Source organism: Rana temporaria, chromosome 5 (genome assembly GCF_905171775.1).
Source record: "Rana temporaria chromosome 5, aRanTem1.1, whole genome shotgun sequence".
Taxonomy (NCBI): domain Eukaryota; kingdom Metazoa; phylum Chordata; class Amphibia; order Anura; family Ranidae; genus Rana; species Rana temporaria.
In genome coordinates, this window is record NC_053493.1 from 235,323,722 (window position 1) to 235,346,790 (window position 23,069).

Here is a 23,069-nt window from a genome sequence, read left to right on the forward strand (position 1 = left end):
GACTTTGTTATAGGTATGGAGATCACGGATTGTGACGTCACTTTCTGCATGTTGGTTTTCAAATTATTAAATCGGGAGGATCAGTGTGACCATCGGGCAGATGGCGTAACAGAAGGAGTCTACAGTGACATCTTTTTTATTTCTCTAAGCACAAGTTTCTTTAAAAAAAAAATGATGGCTAATAAAAGTTTGTAAACAAAAAAAAAAAAAATTGCATATTTTATATATACTGCGATTCTGTACTTGACAAATATGCTGCAGAAATCTCCCTCCACTGAGTCTGGTTGCATCCATTTTAACTGTGAGCAACTGAAGCTGCTGTCTGTTAACTTCCTGGATTTACACAGAGGCACACCTTCAGCTCTGCATTTCTCATTGGCCCTTTTATGACTCATTCCCCCTCCCTCCCTGGCAAACTCTCACAAAAGTGAGAGAGAGCTGTGCATGATGTCATAAGCCTAGGCTATAATGACCAGACAAACAGGAAGTGGGCTGTATAAGGTATTTTACTGGCAAAAATAAAATGTTTTACTATCCAAAGTTAAAACAACAAGGGCAGAGAATTTAATAGACGGAAAGATGAAAAAATTGCTCAAGGTCCGCTTTTTTAAACTATCTACAGACAAGTGATGTCATCCTCCTAGGACAGAACAACTCACCCTCTCCTTCTCATAACATAGTGGATGTGTTTTGTAGTTTACAGCAGGCCTCGACAAAATCCGCGGCCTCAATTACTGGCCGGCGCGGGCGGGAGCGCTGGGGGCGCCCCAGAAACACAGGATCATGTGCACCCCCAACTCCCCTGCCGCACGATCGCGGCGGGCCCGCGCCCACCGGTAATTGAGGCTGCGGCTTTGCAGCCTTCTGCAGTCCTAAGCTTCCTTCTGTGATCTGGTGCCATCTTGTGGTGGCCGTTGGCATTACAAGTAAAACAGCGGTTCTAATGTGTGTTTCACTGTTTTCACTGCCATCTCCTTCCCTCTAATTACATTATATATTTTTTATTCTAACACCCTAGAGAATAAAATGGCGGTTGCTGCAATACTTTCTGTCACACTGTATTTGCGCAGAGGCCTTACAAGCGCACTTTTTTTGGGGAAAAAAATACACTTTTTTTTAATTAAAAAATAAGACAACAGTAAAGTTAGCCCAATTATTTTTTATATTGTGAAAGATAATGTTACGCTGAGTAAATTGATACCCAACATGTCACGCTTCAAAATTGCGTCTGCTCGTGGAATGGCGACAAACTTTTACCCTTTAAAATCTCCATAGGCGACGTTTAAAAAAATCTGGTTGCATGTTTTGAGTTACAGAGGTCGTCTAGGGATAGAATTATTGCTCTCGCTCTTCCAATCGCGGCGATATCTCACATGTGTGGTTTGAATACCGTTTACATATGCGGGCGCTACTCACGTATGCGTTGGCTTCTGCGGGACAAGGCGCGTTTTCTGGCTCCTAACTTTTTTAGCTGGCTCCTAGATTCCAAGCAAATTTGTCAAACCCTGGTTTCCTTTGGGATAAAGGTTTTACATAGATGAATAAATGCCACTATTACTGTACAGTTTGCTCTGCTAAAGGAAGTTGAAAACGGACTTCCTGGAAGGATCAACATGTAATACTCCTATGTTACAGGGAGGCAGGGGACTCGCAAAAATGATGACTGCTGTGTTAATGCTAGTAACAGTCAGTGTCTTTTTTTTTTTCCATTAGTTCCTCTTTACAGTTCAATTGAATGTTTGTTTTGAATCTGCTAAATACATTTGAGGTCGATCAAATCAAACGGTGTGCAGAGTCTTACAGCTTGTTCTAGAAAAAGTAGAAAAACCTGTCCCCTGCCAGCATGCTGTGAAGAAAGACCCTTGGTCTTTGTGGGGAACTAGTTGTCTCTCTGAAGAGCTCAGGACGCACCCGCTGCTAAGTCGGAAAACACATGGCTCTGCAATCAGTAAAGCTCATGCTCCCTGCTGATTGGTGAGCTATAGCTGTGTGACCGAGCCCTGCAGAGAGATTACTGCTTCCACGCAGAAACCAAGATTCCTTATTCACAGCATGCTTACAGGGGACAGCCTTTTCTACTTGGGCTGTGGCTGCTTTAAAAGCAAACAAACTGCACTACTTTGCAAACCTTTTTGTTCTGATAGATATGAAATGTATTTAGTGGATTTAAAGTGGTTGTAAACCCACGTTTTGGACTTCTACCTATAGGTAAGCCTAGAATAAGGCTTACCTATAGGTAGTAGAAATATCTCCTAAACTTGCGCCGTTTAGGAGATATTTCACTTGTAGTCCGCCTAAAATCTTCAGTGCGCATGCGCGGGGAAGACACGAAACTAAGTGCATTTTCTTCCCCAGCCCGTGCTGCGAATTTGCGGCTCCTGTGTGCATGCTCCGGCGAATTACAGCGCCGGAGTCAGCGGCCCGAAAGGAAGAGGGGCCAGAAGATGGATGCTGCCTACTGTGGGGACATCGCTGGATTATTTTGCAGATAAGTGATACATAATGGGCTAGTATACGATGCCCATAGCCCATTATTCTTTTCATTTTCAGGCTGCAGCAGCGGGCTAAAATAAAACCCATTAGGGTTTACTTCCTCTTTAAACTGAAGGTTCGATTTGGCTTTATTAAAGATCACACTTAAAGCGGATGTGCCACAGGAAAATCATATTAAAAGCCAGCAGCTACAAATACTGCAGCTGCTGACTTTTAATATTAGGACACTTACCTGTCCTGGAGTCCAGCGCCGATCGCAGCAGAGCACGAGCGATCGCTCGTCTCTCTGCTGCTCCCCCCGCCATCCACGCTCAGGGAACCAGGAAGTGAAGCGCTGCGGCTTCACTGCCCGGTTCCCTACGGCGCATGCGCGAGTCGCGCCGCGCCAGCCGATTGGCTCCCGCTGTGTGCTGGGAGCCGAGTGTTCCCAGCACACAACGGGCGAAAGACGGGATGTGACGGAATGCCCGTCTTTTGCCCGTAGCATCTGGCCGGAAGTGGGTGCAAATACCTGTCTTTAGACAGGTATCTGCACCCCCCTCCCCCTGAAAGGTGTCAAATGTGACACCGGAGGGGGGAGGGTTCCGATCAGCGGGACTCCACTTTAGGGTGGAGAACCGCTTTAATATCTGACTGAAACATTTCTAACTAAAGTGTTTGATTTTCTTTGTGGATGCAGTGAAATGTATAGTTGATTACCAGACATTAAAAAACTGTAGGTGGTGTATGTATCTTGGAGTGATATGGGACGCTTGGTAACATCCACTTCTGCTCTATATAGTTCCATATCTCAATCAGATTAGAACACCTCCACATTTCTAGTACAGACTTTCTTCCAATTTTCCTTTATTTGATTTTAAACAGCAAAGCAAGAAATTTTACAATAACCTAAGAGGCATTCCTCTGGTTTCATCCCTTCAATTCATATATAACAAACATCATTCTATCATTCCAACAAAAAAGAAAAGAAAAAAGAAAACACAACAAGAAAAGAAAAGGAGGAAAAAAAAAGAAAGGGAGAGAGCAAGACCTTTTCTCGTCATATCCTTCCCCGTATATGACCGGAAGAGGACATTACAACCAAAATATGATTCAATTATTCTATATTGTTCTGTCTTATCCCTCTTCCTTTACCCTCTCTTGATCCCCCAAGATCCGCTCAATTAACTAATGTCATCCTTGCCTCAATGCCACTTTTATCCCCAACCCGCCGGGAACACATGTCCCGCCGTAGTTGGGGCATTTAATCTAGCTCCGCTTTGCCTCCCCTAAACCCCCCCCCTCCATAACTTAACCCCAAAAAAAAAAAAAAAAACCATATCTCCCCCCGGGGCCCACCACGTTCCCCCTTCCTCAATCTACATCTATCAGGGCCTTTCCCTCCTCCGAATATTTAAATACGTTCCACTCCGCCCACGTTTCTAAATATACCTTCCGTTTCTGCCTTGAGGTCCATACCAAGTCTTCCATTCTGTTTAGATCTTCCACTCTATTAAGCCACATCCCTATGGTTGGGGGCCGTGTCTGCTTCCAGTTCCCCGGGATACATGCCCGGGCCGCATTTAAAAGATGACACACTACTGTTTTCCTGTATCGCCTCACTGACATCTCCATATCCTGCAATATATAGAAAGACCACTCGTCTGGGAGTGGCTCCCCACTGAATCTTTGTATTATTTCCCGGACCTTGCCCCAATAGCCCAAGATCTTGGGGCAAGTCCAGAAAATATGCATTAAGGATCCTCCTCTCTTCCCGCACCTCCAGCATCTGTCTATCATATCCGGATAGCACTTACTCAGTACCTCCGGGGTCCGATACCACTGAGACAGAATTTTATAATTCATCTCTTGTGTATTTACACACATGGATGATTCAAAAATATTCCGGATTATTTTGTTCTTTTGCTCATCTGTAAAAGGTCTTCCTAATTCGCGCTCCCACTTATGAAAAAAGGGTAACTGAGACGTCTCTCCTGGACTATTCAATAGTTCACTAATCCTCGATAGGGAGTGTCGTAGACTCCCCCCCTCACTACAGAACCTCTCGAACCTAGTCAGTCTTCGACCGTATTTATCTGGTGAACTCAAAGTATCCAAAAAATGTCGCAATTGTGTAGATCGCCAGCTATCCAGTTGATAGGGCGACTCTCCCCTTGCCATCTCTTGCCTAGTTATCCAGGAACCCTCCTTCAAGAAATGCGATGCCTGGAACCGCCCCTGTTCTACTAGTTTACTAAATGGTCCTTTCGTCCATTCTATTTTAAACTGCGGGTTTCCCAAGATTGGAAAGAGCGGTGAGTCCTCTGTTGACAGTCTACCCCTAACAAATAACTTGTGTGCAACCAGAAGTGTAGGGCCTATCAACGGATGCTTCTTAACATTTTTTGGGAGCCCCCGATAGCACCATGCCGCCCGCTGCAGCATACTGCCGCATTGATCTTGTTCTAGTCCTATCCACATCTTTTCTTCGGAGTGTCTGCTCCAGTCAATCAGTCGACACAATAACGTCGCTTGATAATATCTATAGATGTCTGGAGCTGACATTCCTCCGTCCCGCTTGGCCAGAGATATTATACTAGCCTTGATTCTTGGACGTTTGTTTGCCCAAATGAACCTATTAATAAGAGATTGTGCTTGCCTAAAAAAGAATTTCGGTATTGCGATCGGTAGGGTCTGGAAGAGGTACAGAAATTTAGGTAGTATACTCATTTTAATGATGCTGGATCTCCCAAACCACGAATGGAACCCCTTCTGCCATCCGTCCAGGAGGGCCCGTGTTTTAGATAGTAAGGGTAGGAAATTTAGTTTAAAGACTTGTGTTAAATCCGACGGGATGGAGGTGCCCAGATACGTAAGAGAGGTATCTGTCCATCTAAATCCAAACCTGGATTTCAATATCCTCAGTTCTCTTCCCGGGATCGCCACTCCCATCGCCTCCGATTTGTCATAGTTAATCTTAAAATTTGACAGTTCTCCATACACCATTAATTCTTGTATCAAATTAGGAAGGGATTCCATCGGGCTGGTCAAGCTAAACATCATGTCATCTGCATAGGCAGATATTTTATATTCTGCCCCTCCCAGAGACACTCCCTTAACACCGGGATTCAACCGTATCCTGCTCAGCAGGGGTTCCACAGTCAGAGCAAACAAAAGCGGTGACAGCGGGCATCCCTGCCTTGTCCCATTAGAAAGTTTAAAAGGGGGTGAGAGTATTCCATTTACTCTGACCTGAGCCACTGGGTGTGTGTAATTACTTGCAATCCATTGCAACATCCTCCTACCGAACCCCATGTGTCTCAGAGCTGCAAACATAAATTGCCAGTTTATCCGGTCAAATGCTTTCTCTGCATCCGTCCCTAAGAAGACACATGGGGTTCGGGAGGTACGCACCAAGTGGATCAAGTTCATAGTCTTAACCGTGTTGTCTCGGGCCTCCCGCATCTGCACAAATCCCACCTGATCTTTATGAACAAGCCTTGGTATGTGCTGTTGTATCCGCCCTGACACAATCTTAGCAAAGAGCTTCAGATCTTCGTTCAGCAGCGAGATTGGTCTGTAGCTCCCGCATTGGGAGGGGTCCTTTCCTTCTTTGGGGATAACCGTTATCACCGCCTTTAGTGAATCCCTATGAAATGTACCTGAATCCCCTAGTCCATTGAACATTTTTACCATAAATGCGCCAAGCTCTGGCAAGAAAGTTTTGTAGTATTGGGTAGTATATCCATCCGGCCCAGGAGCTTTCCCCGCTTTCCCCTTCTTCACTGCATCCTGTAGTTCTTTTATCGTGATAGGTTTTTCCATCTCCTGACTTATTTCTGGTGTAAGACTCGGGATGCCCGAGGCTATTATATAATTCTCCATTTCCACCTGGTCCTGCGGGCTTGTTTGTAAATTATATAAAGAGTCGTAAAAGTCTCCAAATCTCCCTGCTATCTCTCTGGGTAGCACAATTTTCCCGCCGTCCGTACCCTGAATCATTGGGATATAAGTCTTAGTCTGCTGTTCCTTTAACAAGCCAGCTAGTTGTTTCCCACTTTTATTCCCAAATTCATAGTTCTGCCTTCTACCATTCTGAATTGCTCTTTTTGCTTTATATAATAGAATTTCTGTGATCTGTCTACGAGCCGCCCGTAGGTCCCGTTCTATCTCTGGGTTAGGGTTCTGTTTATGTCTTGCTTCCAGACTTGCGATCTCGGTCGTTAAATTTGTTACCTTTAACTCCCTTTCCCTTTTTATCCTTGCCCCGTGCTTCATCAGAACCCCCCTTATCACCGCCTTGTGAGCCTCCCAAACCACTCCTACGTCACAATCTGGGGTCTCGTTTGTCTCAAAATACCACTTTAATTCCCTCCGCACCTCCTCCACTACCCTCTCCTCCTGTAGTAAGCTTTCATTCAGTCTCCATAGCCCGGACCCCGGGGGCCGGGAGTCTCCCAATGCATATCTCAGAAAAATTGGAGCGTGATCTGTCCATGTAATCTCTCCTATTCCGACCTCTTTTACAGAATGTAGCTGATTATGTGGGATAAAGTAATAATCTATCCGGGAATAGCTCTTGTGCGGGATGGAATAAAAGGAGTAATCTCGTTCCCCAGGATGCATCAGCCTCCATACATCTATTAGCCTCGCTTGCTGTAACATATGCTGAGTTCTCCTCCGGGTACCCCCCAAGACTGAGGATCCCCCAGTCGATGTATCTACCTGTGGATCCAGTGGCATGTTCAGGTCCCCTCCCATTATTAGCTGGCCCTCCTGGAAATCTGCAAGTTTATCCAGAAACTTCCTTAGAAATTGATCTTGTTGTGTATTGGGGGAGTAGAAGGTGGCCACTGTTATTGTCGTGCCAGCTATAGTCCCTTTCAGCGCTAAGAACTGTCCCCCTGGGTCCACTAGTGATTCTGAAAATGACCATGGGGTGTTATTTGAAATTAAAATTGAAACTCCTCCCTTTTTGGCCTCTGGGTTCGTCGCGTGGTACACCCACGGGAACAGTCTACTTGTAAGAAAGGGCGGTCCCCCCGTCCTAAAGTGGGTCTCCTGTATCAGGGCAATGTTACTCCCCCTCTTCTTCAGGTCCTGTGATAAAACCCTCCTTTTCCCTGGTATATTTAGACCCTTAGCATTGATTGATATCACCACTAGAGGGTCCATCACCAAGCTGCTGTGAAGCCCTAGATAGTGTATCTCGTTATCCTTAACCAATGAGTCGGGTGGGCCCACGAGGGGAAGGAAAAAAAAAAAACCCCACAACCACCCCCCGCCCAAAAAAAAAAAAAAAAAAAAAAAAAAAAAAAAAGAAAAAAAAAAAAAAAAAAAAGGTAAATATATAAACCCCCCCCCCTAGTCTAACCAGATATCAATGTCCGGTGGGGAGGCAACGTAGGCCCCCTCCCCTCCTTCCAAAGGTATCACTAAGCAACTGCTTTGACACTCTTAACCCCTATGAGTGTTGGCCTAACAGGGGAAATTTTACCTGCGCATCCCCCAGCGAGAGTACCTCCTCGTCCCCCTCCCCAGCTCCTTCCATCCCCCATTCATAATACTTTAGAATACTTAGGAAATTAATCCCATCCTACAAGCATAATCTTCCCGTAGAACCCCTAGGCCTAAAAAAAAAAAAAAAAGAGAAAAGGAAAAAAACAATAAAAAAAAAAAAATTGTTCCTCCTCTTCTCTCTCTTCCCTCCCCTCTCCCCTCTCCCTTCCTTTCCCATCTTCTCCACTGACTCTCCGCCGGCTCTATAATACTCTATATTCATATCTTATGCCCCTGTCCCCCTTTTTACTTTCCTAAAAAAAAAAAAAAAAAAAAATTCTTTCTCATCCCCCCCTCCTCCCTCCCTCCCCCCTGAGGGAAGAGGGAAGAGAGAGAAGTAGAAAAAAAAAAAAAAAAACAACACCCCTTTCGTGTCAGATCACCTTCCAGTATTTGAGGTGATAATAGTTGAAAATAGTTAAAAACATCTAGAATCTCCCCCTTCCAAAAAAAATAAAAAATTACCAAAACATAAGCATGCTCTCTACCAGCATTAAAATTGACATATTGACATTCCATCTCATAGCATAACATTGTTAACATTATTAACTTATCAAGCAATATTAGGAGGGGGGTTAGGGGAGTTAAAGCAAAATACCTTCTAACAGTCTAATATGTCTCTCCCCTTCCCTCCTTCCCTCTTCCTTAACTACTCGTCCTTAACCCCCCGGTCGTTCTCATTCTCCTGGAACCCACCCATATCCCTCCCCTTTATCTACCCCCCCCCATATATACCTGTGCCCTTCTTGTGTACTTTCTGGTGACCCGTTCAATCACTTGAACTGGAAAATCGGTATCTGAGAAAAAGAAACAAAAAGCCCACAACCAAAAAAAAAAAAAAAAAAAAACCCCCCCCCCCCCCCCCTACCCCCAAAAAAATAAAGGGGGGAAGGAAAGAGCCATAGAGCCTCCCTCTCTTCCCCCTATATACCCCTATACTAAATCTAACCCCTCAGGTGCCCTCCTCCTCCCTGTTGACTGGGTGGGTAACTTCACTATGATACCCCCCTCCCCCCCCCCCTTCCCTTCCCCTTTCTGTGTCCACCGTGATATCTCTGAAAAAAAAAAAAAAAAAACAACCCTCCCTCCCCCCCCCTTCCTGGGTCCAAGACCTAAGTACAATTAACCTAAACAAAAAAAAAAAACCCCCATGGGGTGCAAAAGAAAACCAGTATCATACATCATACATCATATGTCATACTTCATGAAAAAAAAAAAAAAAAAAAAAAAAAAAAAGGGGGATATAGCATTCTTCAAAAAAAAAGAACTATCTTCTATTAACATTTGTTAGCATGTGCTATATATTAGATCTAGAGCCATTTCATATTCTACCCCTAGTGCCCCCCCCCCCCCCCCAAACCCCCCCCCCTCTCTCCCAATACCCCCCAAAAAAAAAAAAAAAGAATAATAATAATAAAAAAAAAAAAAAACCATTTTGCTTTATAACCTCAAATGTAAACCCCCCCTCCCCAGACCCAAATTTTTACCCCCCACTTTTAGGGTATAAACTCAAACCCCCCCCCCCAAAGGGCCCTCTCCCAAAAAAAAAAAAAAATAAATAAATAAAAAAGGGGGAACCGAAAAACTTTCCTGTATAATTCAATCCGGGCCAAATTCACACAGACTATTTATACGGATTGTCTAGTCCCAGTCCCTTTTCCATCTAACTACAATCAGGCTTAAATTTACTTATATTTACCCCTCCCCATCCCCCCGAGGGGGGGGGGGAGCGGACCACATTATCCAGAAATATTCAAAAAAAAAAAAATAAAATCCGGCAGGGGAAAAAAAAAATAAGAAAAGAGAAGGGGTCCCGGAAAAGAGAGAAAGCCTTCCCTAGACTATTATGGTCCAATCCTGGATTCCTAGTCTCTTTGATATGGGACGCTTGGTAACATCCACTTCTGCTCTATATAGTTCCATATCTCAATCAGATTAGAACACCTCCACATTTCTAGTACAGACTTTCATTCTTTGTGATCACTAGGGCACTTGGTGACTATTGAGCTATGGGATATACGTAGGTAAAGACTGTTTTGGGTAATTTAAAACAGGGGTCTCCAAACTTTATAAACAAGTGGCCAGTTTACTGTCCTTGAAACTTTAGGGCTTTACTGTCCTTGAAAGTTTTGGGGTTTACTAGGCAGCACAGTGGTGTAGTGGTTAGCACTTTCACCTAGCAGCAATAGGGACGCTGGTTCACATCCCGACCACGACACCATCTGCCTGGAGTTTGCGTGTTCTCCATGTGCCTGCATGGGTTTCCTCCGGGTACACCCGTTTCCTCCTACACTCCAAAGACATGCTGGTAGGTTAATCAGATCCTGTCTATAAATTGGCCCTAGTATGTGTATGTGTTTGTAAGTGCGTCGGGACCCTTCGGGGTAAGACCATGCTATATCAAGATACTTCTCAACTTAAAGCGGTAGTTCCCCCTCAAAAAAAATGTTACCCTTAGATTGATGCTCATTTTGTCTAGGGGAATCGGCTAGTTGTTTTAAAATCGAAGCTGTACTTACCGTTGTAGAGAGCGATCTTCTCCGCCGCTTCCGGGTATGGTCTTCAGGACTGGGCGTTCCTATTTTGATTGACAGTCTTCCGAGAGGTTTCCGACGGTTGCATCCATCGCGTCACGAGTAGCCGAAAGAAGGCTCTATACGGCGACTGCGCACCGGCGTTCGGCTACTTTCGGAAAATCGTGACGCGATAGATGCGACCGTCGGAAGCCTCTCGGAAGACTGTCAATCAAGAAGGAACGCCCATACCCGAAGACCATACCCGGAAGCGGCGGAGAAGATCGCTCTCTACAACGGTAAGTACAGCTTCGATTTTAAAACAACTAGCCGATTCCCCTAGACAAAATGAGCCTCAATCTAAGGGTAACTTTTTTTTTTTGAGGGGGAACTACCGCTTTAACTACTGTCCTTTAAACTTTAGGGGTTTACTGTGTGTTAAACTTTAGGGGGGCCAGACTGTGGCCAGTGGGGCAAGAAAATATCCTGACATCAGTGGGAGTAAGCAATGCCCCATCATTGGTATTAATGTCAGGAATACTGCCCTACCATTGGTATTAGGGGGATTAATAGTGCCCCTTCGTTGGTATCAGTGGGAAATTTAGTGCCCCATCATTGGTGTCAGTGGGACAAATAGTGTCCCATTGTTGGTGTCATCAATAGTGCCCCATAATTTGTGTCCGTGAAAGGAATAGCGCCCCATTAGTGGTGTCAGTGGGAGAAATGGTGCCCCATCATTGGCTTCAGTGGGAGGAATAGTGCCCCATCATTGGCACTCATGAGAGAAATGGTGCCTTTTCTTTGGTAATAATTGGAGATATAGTGCCTTGTCGTTGGTGACAGTGGGAGGAATAGTGCCCCTTTTGTCGGTATGGGTGGCAGGAACTATGCGCTACTGTTGCTGACGGTGGAGGAGGGGAAAAATGCCTCATCATTGGTATTGGAGAAATGGTCCCCCGTCATTGGTTTCAGTGGGGGAATTGGTGCCCCATCATTGGTATTAATGGGAGAAATGGTGCCCAATCATTGGTATTAATGCGAGAAATGGTGCCCAATCATTGGTATTAATGCGAGAAATTGTGCCCCGTCATTGGTGTCAGTGGAAGGAATAGTGCCCCATCATTGGCATTCATGAGAGAAATGGTGCCCTGTCATTAGTATTAATTGGAGAAATGGTGCCCCTTCGTTGGTATGGGTGGCAGGAACAATGCGCCACTGTTGCTGACTGTGGAGGAGGGGAATAATGTCTTAGAGCCCATTCACACCTAGGCGTTTTGTCGCCTGTAGCGCGACGCTCACAAACGCCAGAGGGACCAAAATACATGAAAGTCTATGGGGATGGTTCACATCTGAACGCTGATGCGCCTGACGCCCATCGCCTGTAGCCCAAAAAAGTTCCGGACCCTTTTTTGTCGCGCGTATCGGGCGGTTTGGGCGTATTTGAGCGTTTCCATTTCCCATGGAAAGTAATGGAAACGCTCGATTCAAGCGGCTTGCGCGACAACGGGCGTTTGCTACGGGCGTTTCGTCGCTTTAATCAATAGAACTTGTCGCCCATGCAGAAGATTAAAAAAATCTACCAACATAGCAACAAGTGATGAAAAGATGATAATTTTTCCTATCGGCTAAAATAAAAAACGACGAAGTACAAAAACGTCGGACGACACTTTATGCAAACGCGCAAATAAGCATGAAAACGCCGGAAAAAAACGCAGAAAAAACGCTGAACGACCGACGCTCAGGTGTGAATGCAGCCTTAAAGGGGTTGTAAAGGAAAATTTTTTTTTTCATAATAAGCATCCTTTACCTGCAGACATTCCTCTTTTCACTTCCTCATTGTTCGTTTTTGCTCAGAAGTTGCTCTATTTCTTCTCTGTTCTGTTCACTTCCTGCTTGTCTGATTGTTACTCACCACCGTGATGGGAGGCTTTACTGCGGTGGTCAGTAACGTGCTCACCCCCTCCTGGGAACTACATCTGTGTGGCAGGACGCTCTCTACGTGTTAGAGACTTCAAGGAGGTGTGAATTACTGGGCGTGCCGCAATTCATACTGGGAAATGTAGTTCTTACATGAACGAGCGCCGCAAACCAGGAAGTGAATGAGAGAACAGAGACTAGAATGCCGGAGGTGATATAGATGAAGGAATATAATAGGTATTTACTCGTTTTTTAACAGAATCATTACACTATTCTGTCTGTCTACCTTGCAGACAATAATTTTAGGCAAAAAAATGTTTTCCTTTAGTGACCCTTTAAGGGCCAGATGAAAGCAAGCAAAGAGCTGCATCTGCCACCCAGGCCGTATTTTGGAGACCACTGTACTAAAAGAAATGATCTCTCAAACAATTAAGGCATGCCAGATACACGAGAGCCCATGTTGACGCTGGTAGCCAAAGAACAGAACCACCATAAATTATACCTAACAAATGTGGCTTTCCATATCATAACTCACACGTTTTCTCCCATGGTTAGACTTTAATTTATATGCAAGTACAGCCGAGTCATGAGTATTTTCTTTTACTGTGTTCCCCTAATTCAGTCTCCGTGTCCCGCTCTTGGCTTTCAGCTCTGTTATTATAGAATAATTCAATACACCACAGCTATGCAAGTTTCCTTTTGTTTGTTTTCCTTCCTACAGACTTGTGAACAGAACTTGCCTGTAGGCATAGGAATATTTCCAAGGAGGAAGCAATGAACTTGTCCATAATCTTATGCTTTTTGTAACTTTTTTTTTTTAAATGGGATTTATGTGTATTTTAGATTGTAATGTGATTTTTTTTTTTTTTTTTTTGGTAACTTTTAATGAAGCTTGAGCTATAAAAAAAAAATCAGTAGTTAAGAGCATCTTCAAATGTAAACCCTTGAAACACACACTAAAGGAATAATTCTAGTTGTACCCCATGTACTGTATAGTCCAATATTAACTATGGTAATGTAATGTGTTAGAACCTGCAATATAATCGCAGACATTCTGACCACACTGAAAAGTCAAAACTGTAGAAATTAACTCTCAAATGTCCGCACTCCAACAATGACCCCTTTTTAGAAAGAGGACATTGTTGAAGGAATATAAACATTTGAGTCAACCTATTTCCCACCATTCTCATGATCATTGAAATTCAACGAGGTGAGATCTTGCATTGAGCCCCAGTCTGAGGGAAATTGACAGTTTTGTGTTTCTTCCATTTGCAAATAATCACACCAACTGTTGTCACCCTCTCACCAAGCTGCTTGGCGATGGTCTTGTAGCCCATTCCAGCCTTGTGTTGGTCTATAATCTTGTCCCTGACATCCTTGGACAGCTCTATGGGCTTGGCCATGGTAGAGAGATTGGATTGATTCTGTAAACAGGTGTCTTTTATACAGGTAACAAGCTGAGATGAGGAGCACTCCATTTAAGAGAGCGCCCCTAATCTCAGCTTGTTACCTGTATAGAAGACACCTGGGAGCCAGAAATCTTTCTGATTGATAGGGGATCAAACACTTATTTCACTCAATAAAATGCAAATCAATTTATAACTTTTTTAAAATGTGTTTTTTCTGGATTTTTTTGTTATTCTTTCTCTCACTGTTAACCACTTAAGGACCCGCTCACGTGTGTGTATATATACGTCATTAATTTAAAGATGGATATGTTGGTAATGGCAGCAGCCACTGCCACAACCGAGATATCCATCTTTCCTGTGAGCGGTCCTTTAAACGATAACGGTGGTCTCCGCGGCGGATTTGCCGCAAGATCATCGTTCTCAGCGGCGGGAGAGGGCCCCGCGCCCTCCGCCGCTTACCGGAGCCATCGGCGGAGGCGATTGGGTCCTCTCTCCTGCTCGGCTGGGATACGAGTGAGGGCAAGATGGCCCCCACCCGTCTCCATAGCAGGGCGGAAGCCACGTCAAAAAGTCACTTGCGCCCATGCTTCTTAAAGGCATATTTTCTTGTCATTTTTTTTTTTTTTGCATTTTAGTCTAAATATGAGATCTGAGGTCTTTTGACCCCAGATGTCATATTTAAGAGGACCTGTCGTGCTTTTTTCTATTACAGGGGATGTTTACAGTGGTGTCTCTTTTGTAAACTTGCAGCCTTGTTGTCCAAAAGTAGGGCCAAAAACCGGGTGTGATGCAGGAAGTAGAAACCAAAAAGATTTGGAATGCAGAGAAAGGAAGTGACATTGGGAGGCAGGGCTCAGTTTCCGCTGAGTCTTGTTGTCCCACTGCTGCAAATCTAAATAGACCATCACATGAGAAGAGGATTTAGCTTGAGAAAGAGGCTTGGGCAGCCTCACAACATGTAGCTCTGACCCCGTTCCATCACTTCCAATCTGCTCTGCATCTACAGGTTACCCACTAACCCACCTAGTGTGCTCACTTAGATCACGTCCCCTCCTCTCTCTCTCTCTCTCTCTCTCTCTCTCTCTCTCTCTCTCTCTCTCTCTCTCAAGGTAGCGTGCATGAAGGTTAGGATCAATATTTCCGTTGTTTGCTGCTCACTTTATCATAGGCAGTTCTGTATTTGTTATTATGCATTGCTATCCATGAATTAACATTTTCAGGTATATCTTTGTAAGGCTAACCATCCTTTTTAGGTGATCATATTTTGTACTTTATTACATAAGCCTTCATGCCACCCTATAATATTTAGCAAAATACTTGAAAAGGGAAAAGAACTTGTGTATGAAAAATAAATTGCGCTAATAGAGAAGAAAAGTAGTGATGGTTTCCCTATCCCTTTCCAACTTTTCTATGCACATAATACATTGAATTCTTTTGTGTTTTACATATCCCTGAATATTATCTTCATGGTTTTACTTTTCCTTTTGATGTACAGGAACTGATACCGCTAATACTGTGCACTGCCTGCCTCCATCCAGAGCCTAAAGAAAGAGACCAACTCCTGCATATACTCTTTAATTTAATAAAGCGCCCAGATGATGAGCAAAGGTATGTGGTTCTTTTAGATAATTCTTTTACGAACATTAGTTTGTGTGGGAAAACAGAGCATTTTATCTCGTAAAATTATGTAATATATTTTTTGTCCAAAAACATTTAATCTCAACCTGTTTAACTGCTTATATGTGGAAAGTGCAGTGCGCTCTGATAACTTGCATGCCAGGCGTATGTAGAAATTTTGTCTTTCATACGTTGCATTAATAAAAACATCAGCTCATACATTTGAATCCTTGTTCTGTCTGCTATAAATCGGTGATATTGAAACTAAATGTTGAGTAAAATATACTTTTCTTTATCGTACATCACAGCACACATTGTATCTTCATATGCATAATGAGGTTATGCATCTTCAGGGGATTAGACACTGGCAAAAAAAAAAGTACTCTCCTAGGCATAGCGCCTCCTAGTTAGTCATGTCTTTAGTTTTTTGATAGTTTCTTACGTGATAGTTAGGTCTGTGCACCAATATAGCTAGATTCTTAATGGTTCCATCTGAGGTTAGGAAAACTAGCTGGATTAATTTGCTATGGCTTTTCTGGTTCCTGGAACCCACACTAGACACAAAGAGATGGCCGTAATCCTAGCTGAGGTGTAGAGTCCCTGAAGGCCCTTTTTGGCAGAGCCATAGTGAACTAAGATTGGACACCTTCAAGGGGGTCCTGTAGCAAACGGTGAGTGCCCTGGGATAGCCCCTACACTGCCGGATGAGGAAAAGCAGCTAAGGTAAGCACAATTGTTCTTTCCAATCTTTAAGTGCGAGTTCACTCCGCAATCTGGATGAAGAGCCACTGACACAGGAAAAGGTTGACCGCACTCGCAGATATACACACTTTTTTGGGTAATGCTTGCCACGTCTGCTGTTGATGTGTTTGGATGTCATAACGCATCGTTTGATTTTTATCTTCAATAAAGTTTCTTATTTTCTTCATACCTGAGTGCGGTCAACCTTTTCCTGTGGTGGCTCTTCATCCAGATTGCGGACTGGACTTGCACCTAAAGGTTGGAGAGAACCATTGTGCTCACCTGCTTTTCCTCACCTGAGATTGTACTCTGTGTATCAGACAGCTCAGTGCGCATTTATACACACATTTATTTGGTAATCCTTGCCAAGTCTGCTGTTGATGTGTCTGGATGTCATAACGCATCATTTGTTGGATTTTCTCCAATAAAGTTTATTTTATTCTTTATTCCTGTGAATGCGGTCAACCTTTTCCTGTGTCAGTAGCCCCTACACTGGTTTCCGTGCCCTGGCTGGTGACCCCTTCCCACTAGGTGGAAAAAAAACATTCGTAAATCTCTTGATTCGCTTTTGTGTCAGAGTTCTGAAAAAGATGGAAGGCTCCTTCGAGGTGATCCCTTTTACCCAGTTTTATTCAAAACCGTTTCCAAGGGAAGAACTCTGGATCTTCTGGCATACAGGTTCAGTGCAAAACTGGGTAGGTTTGTCTCGAGGACTAGACATCCTTAAGTATTCACAGTGGGTGCTCTGGTGACGCCCTGAGGCCAGTTCCAACCTATGCCTTTCCGTGATTGCTGCTCCTATCTCATCTGCTTTGCAGGATTCCAGTGAAAGGAATTCCCGTGATTGTCTGAACCTTGCCCAGGAGAACTTGGTACTCCAACATTGTGAACATGTTGATGGACAAACCCTGGACTCTTCCAGACTGACCCAACCTACTGTTGCAATGTACACTTGTCTACCTTTCTTTACTGGCTTTAATAGCATGGCTGTTGAAGCCAGGGTCCTAAGGGACAAGGGTGTCCCTGATTCGATCATTGTTACCCTGCTGAAGGCTGGGAAAGCAACGTCCAAGAAGACTTACGACAGGACTTGGAAATCTTATTTGTCCTGGTGTGAGGCTCAGGGTTTTCACCCTTGCAAGTGCAGTGCCTTGAAAAAGTATTCATACCCCTTGGAATGTTCCACATTTTGTAATGTTACAACTAAAAAAAAAAGTGTGTTGTATTGGGATTTTATGTGATAGACCAACAAATAATTGTGAAGTGGAGGAAAGATAAAAGGTTTTAATGTTTTTTTTTTTTTTTACAAATGAATATCTGAAAAGTGTGGCGTGCATTTATTTTCAGCCCCACTGAGTCAATTCTTTGTAGACCCACCTTTTACTGCGAATATAGCTGCAAGTCATTTTGGGTATGTCTTTACCAGCTTTGCACATCTAGAGTAACATTTTTGGCCCATTTTTCCTTGTAAAATAGCTCAAGCTCTGTCAGATTGGATGGAGAGCGTCTCTGAACAGCAATTCCCAAGTCTTGCCACAGATTCTCAATTGGATTTAGGTCTGGACTTTGACTGGGCCATTCTAACACATAAATATGCTTTGATCCAAACCATTCCATTGTAGCTCTGGCTGTACGTTTAGGGTCAGTGTCCTGCTGGAAGGTGAACCTCCATCCCAGTCCCTAACAGATTTTCTTCTAAGATTGCCCTGTATTTGATTCCATTCATTTTCCCATCAACTCTGACCAGCTTCCCTGTCCTTGCTGAAGAAAAGCATCCCCAGAACTTGATACAAGCTGGGGTGGATCAGGCGTTGGGTCTAATTTTGGCCTAGGTGATTATTTTTCAGAGACTGATTGTCTCTTTCTCTTTGGTGTGGGCCTTTGTACAAGATGTTATGCTCATTGTTCCACCAGTCAAGACACTGTTGACTTTGTGGGACCTCCACTCTGTACTTTGTTTAGCAGAAATCCGCATTTGAACCCATTTAGGATATATCGTTAGTTCTTCTGACTTGAACGTTTTTTTTGTTTTTTTTGTCATTACTTTGGTTCGAAATTGGCTACTCTTTCCTGTGGTATTGTTGCTTCACCGTGACAAGGTGGTTTTACTGCCTCAGACATCCTTTTTGCCTAAGGCTGTTTCTTCCCATCTCTTCGTCTGTGTTAACATCCTTCTGCTCTAAGCCTCAGATGTGGTTTTTGTTATCAGGTGTTACCTGAAGTGAACTGCAGCTATTCTGCAGTCGCATTCCCTATTTGTGCTTCCTGAGGCCCCAAAGAAGGGTCATGCAGCTTTCAAATCTTTTCTATCCCTATGGATTCATCAGCTTATTTCTTAAATGTATGCATTTACCGCTTGTCGACCCCCTCACATAGATATATGTTGGCAGAATGGCACGGGCAGGCAAAGCAACGTATATATACGTTGCTTTGAAACTGCCCCCTAGCGGGCGCTCACCGCAGTCTCCGTGGTCGTGCCCGCGGACTCGGTGTCCCCCGATCAGGTCACAGAATGGGGGGGGGGGGAAACCTTTGTAAACATGGCATCTCCCTGTTCTGCCTGGTGACACAGCACTGATCATCTGCTTCCTCTCATCAGAAGCAGCGATCAGTGACGTCTCATAGCACTGTTATAGCACCGATCGCTGTATGAATGTGAATGGTCCCAAAATAGTGTCAAAAGTGTCCGATGTGTTCGCCATAATATTGCAGTCACGAAAAAAATCGCAGATCGCCGCCATAACATGTAAAAAAAATGTAGAATAATACATATCGGCCTAAACTGAGAAATTTGCTTTTTTATTTTTTTAAATGGGGATATTTATTATAGCAAAAAGTACAAAATACTGATTATTTTTTATTTATTTTTTTTTAATTGACGCTCTATTTTTGTTTTATAGCGCAAAAAATAAAAAACGCAGAGGTGATCAAATACCATCAAAAGGAAGCTCTATTTGTGGGAAAAAAAGCACGTAAATTTGTCAAGTTGGGCCAGTCATTTGGCAGCCAAATGGTCCGGGGCTGAAGTTTTTTTTTTTTTTTCCCCTCCTTTTTCAGTGATGGCTCATTTTAGTAGTGTCTGTCCCTCCTAGGCTATTTGTCATCTGGCTTCTGTAGCTTAAGTTTGTAATGCTGCTACCTGCTCTTCCATTCATACTTTTATCAAGTGAATGTTAATTTCTGAGGATGCCATTTTTGGTTGGCACGTTTTGCATGGGGTTTTAACCTATTCTGGATCAGTTTGCTGCCTGTTGCCTTTTTGCCATGTTGCCCTCCTCACATTCATTGCTTTGGGACATCCATATTATTATGGATATGAAGATGCTCTATTTCTCATGATGTACAACAAAGAAAATTTTTTTTTGTTTTTTTTTTATGTTTACTTGTTATATTCTTTTCTTGTTCTTCATGGGGCACAGAAATCCCACTCCTCTCTCCTCCTTTATGGTTCATGGCTTTTTACAAAAACTGAAGCCTTGCCTAATAAGGAGGGGTTAAACTGGGGGGAGGGCTTCCTGTTTTTTTTTTTTGCCAGTGACCACCTGAAGGTGGCAACATAACCTTATTCATGTGGACATGAAGATGCTCTGTGTCCCTTTTTAATGTACTATAAAAACTATTTTACGGGTGAACCAAAAGTTTAACTGTAAGATGACCCATTTTTGCTTCAATTAAGCCTGGGTATACACTAGTGCGTGCGCAACACGGCATGTGATTCGCACATGCATCACACCACATTCCTGTGCACATCACATGCGATGTCTGTGTGGTGCAATTTGAGCCATTCGTTTTGTGTGGCTCAAATCGCATTGCATCCACACCGAAATGACGCAGGTCCTTTTTTTTTTTTTTTTTTTTTTTTTTCTTCTCACACCTGATTTGCATTGCATGGGTGTCCACACCCATGTGCTTAAATTCTAGCAATTGCACTGCATTTTGCGATCTGTCTCGGGGTGTCGTTAATCTAATATTGACACCCGCAGCAGATTGCTTTGCAGTGCGATGTGGGGAAATGCAGCACATTTTAGATGAATAGACTGCTATTTATTTTAGATTTTATGAGGTTGTTTTTATTAATAAAGACATTTTTTTTCTCCCATATAGACAGATGATTTTAACTGGATGTGTGGCCTTTGCCAGACATGTTGGACCAACGCGAGTTGAAGCAGAGCTTTTACCACAGTGTTGGGAACAGGTTGGATTTCCAGTTGCCATTCATTGAACCCCAAACATCAACTCTGTGTATTCAACCTACTTTAGTTTCATGTTTTCATATTTTGCTGTTTATATTTTTCATGTCCTATCTGGTTCCTTCTAAGACAACATAAACATTCAGTGCCAGTCATTAACTGCCAAGTTTACTTGGCAGGTTTTCTATCACGATATTGTTGAGAAATTGGCAGGAACAAAGTAATTTTCCTTTAATCTTGTTTGAAGAAACATGTTTTGTATAGCTATTGGGCCATATTCCCGTAGATTTCGGGCGGGCATCGCGTAAGCCATTTACACTCCGCCGCCCCAACCTACAGGAGCAAGTGCTGTATTCCCCAAACACTTGCTCCGTAGTTTGGCGCGGCGTAGTGTAATTGGCCCGGCGTAACTCCAAGGCCCCGATTCGAACGAACTGCGCATGCGCCGGGCTTAAAATAGCCCAGTGCGCATGCTCCAGTTCTCGGCGGAAAACATCAATGACGCCGACGTGTGCGTCATTGACGCAAAGTCGTATTCAAGAACGACTTAGGGAAACGACGTACCCGACGGAAAAAAAAAGACTACGCGGACCCGACGCCATACTTAACATGGCATACGTGGGACTGACGTAAGGTTACCCCTCATATAGCAGGGGTAAACTTACGCTTACGCAAACGACGTTGGCGACGGTTACGCGACGCAAATTCGTTCGGGAATTGGCGTATCGGGCTCATTTGCATAAACAAATGAGACCTGAACGTAAACGCCACCTAGCGGCCGGCTGGGTAATTACATTTAAGATCCGACAGTGTAAGTGACTTACACATGTTGGATCTTAAGCGTATCTATGCGAAAATGATTCTAAGAATCACTCGCATAGATACGCGGGCCAAAAAAGAGAGATACGATGGAGTATCCTGAGATACTCCATCGTAACTTTACTCAGAATATGGCCCCCCGATAATTTTGGCATAGGCTTTCTCCCTGTAAGGTCAGCAGGTAGGTAAATTGTAGAATTTAAAATCACGCATATAGTTTAGCCTTAAAAGTGATAGACCAACAATAAGAAGGTATAGATTTCTACTGCTAAATATTTTCATATCAAAGCGTGTGTTGCTTTGTTAACTTGCATACATTACCCAAAATTAATCTTAATTCATGGTTGGGTAAATATCCAAAGATCTCAGGTACCCAAAATATATCTAACTTTTTTAAAGATTTATTTTAAACAAGTGGGTGCTGGGATTTTGAACCTTATAGGACTCACTAGTTGCAATAAATTTGCAACATCTGGTATGGTTGGTTGGCTGCACAGTAAACCTTTTTGAAACATTGCTTCAAGCTTTGAATCATACTGCTTAGTGCTTGGCACTATAGGATACAAACTAAATGGCAATTGAGGGTTTAAAATCCATTCCATTTAAGCCTTGGGTAGTTGGAAATCTGTTTCATGTTGTAGCAGGCCTTTATCGTTGTATGCTCTTCTGGGAAGGAACCCAGTTCCTTTTTTGTTTCCGAGATTAAATATGTGCAGATACTTGACAAAGATTTTGCACTTCCTCATTTTCTATGTTTTTTTTTTTTTTTCTTATCTAGTCCTTTGTGAAAGCAAGCCACTTCTGTCTGTCTGTCTTTGTTGGCCTTTGTTCGAACATATGTTTAATATTTTTCTCACCTTTTTAATTTGGCTTTTTGATTTGTTTTTGCTTTAAAGTAGAACTATAGGCAAACCCCTTTAATTAAGAGTTAGGGAGGGTTATAACCTCTCTTTTTTTTTTTTTCCCTATCCGTCTGTGTCCCATTGGGGAGATTTACCTCTGCTTCCTGTCTCATAGCCAAAACTGGAAGTGAGAGAAAGTTCCTGCAAAAAAAAGGGGATACCTTGGGGACCCCTCGGGTTACCAGAACTAGTGTCCCCATTTGAAGATTTCCCCTCTATTACTTTTCTGGGGACAACCCATAATTTCATAATGGCAAACAGGACAAATAGAGGGGGGTACATTTCCCTATTGAGGGCACAGACCGCAATAAAAACTGACAGGACTTCTAATCCATCTGCAATCTGTCCAAAACCCCCAAAAATTGTTTACTTCAAGTTTCATAAGCACTAATGCGTGTTGTCTTTTTTTAGATCAACCACAAATACCCCGAAAGAAGGCTTCTCGTGGCAGAGTCATGTGGAGATCTTGCACCATATCTTCCTGTGAGTAAATATGCATTAATGTACACATTTATTTTATTTGACTATTTCAAGGCATTCATTTTAAAAAGAAAAGTAGGTCACGTTTATATGAGAGTCACTCTTGTGGCAAATTTATGACTCCCCTTCCTCTGTCTGCTCAGCTCCTCACAGCCGTTTCGTTGAGAGAGTCTAAAAGAAAACACCTTCTGCTTGTTATGTTCTATAGTGGGTCTCCAAACTTTCTAGACAAAGGACCAGTTTGCTCTCCTTCAGTCTATTTAGGGAGGCCAGACCATGACCAGTGGTAGTAAACTGTCCTAATATTGGTATTTGGGAAATCATTAGTGCCCCATCATTGCTGTCAGTGGGAGGAATAGTGACCCTTCATTGGTGTCAGTGGGAGGAATAGTGACCCTTCATTGGTGTCAGTGGGAGGAATAGTGACCCTTCATTGGTGTCAGTGGGAGG

The 23,069-nt window shown here is 43.3% G+C and overlaps 1 protein-coding gene across 9 annotated transcripts in view; it reads left to right on the top strand.

The window, feature by feature from the left end:
• The window catches only part of RELCH (RAB11 binding and LisH domain, coiled-coil and HEAT repeat containing), a 194,265-nt gene that overhangs the window by 99,688 nt on the left and 71,508 nt on the right, over positions 1-23,069 (top strand). For all 9 annotated transcript variants that reach the window (XM_040353587.1, XM_040353588.1, XM_040353590.1 and 6 more), the window contains 3 exons: positions 15,366-15,478; positions 20,333-20,423; positions 22,551-22,622. In XM_040353587.1, coding sequence (XP_040209521.1) covers positions 15,366-15,478; positions 20,333-20,423; positions 22,551-22,622 — 276 coding nt within the window. The remainder of the gene's footprint in view (positions 1-15,365; positions 15,479-20,332; positions 20,424-22,550; positions 22,623-23,069) is intronic.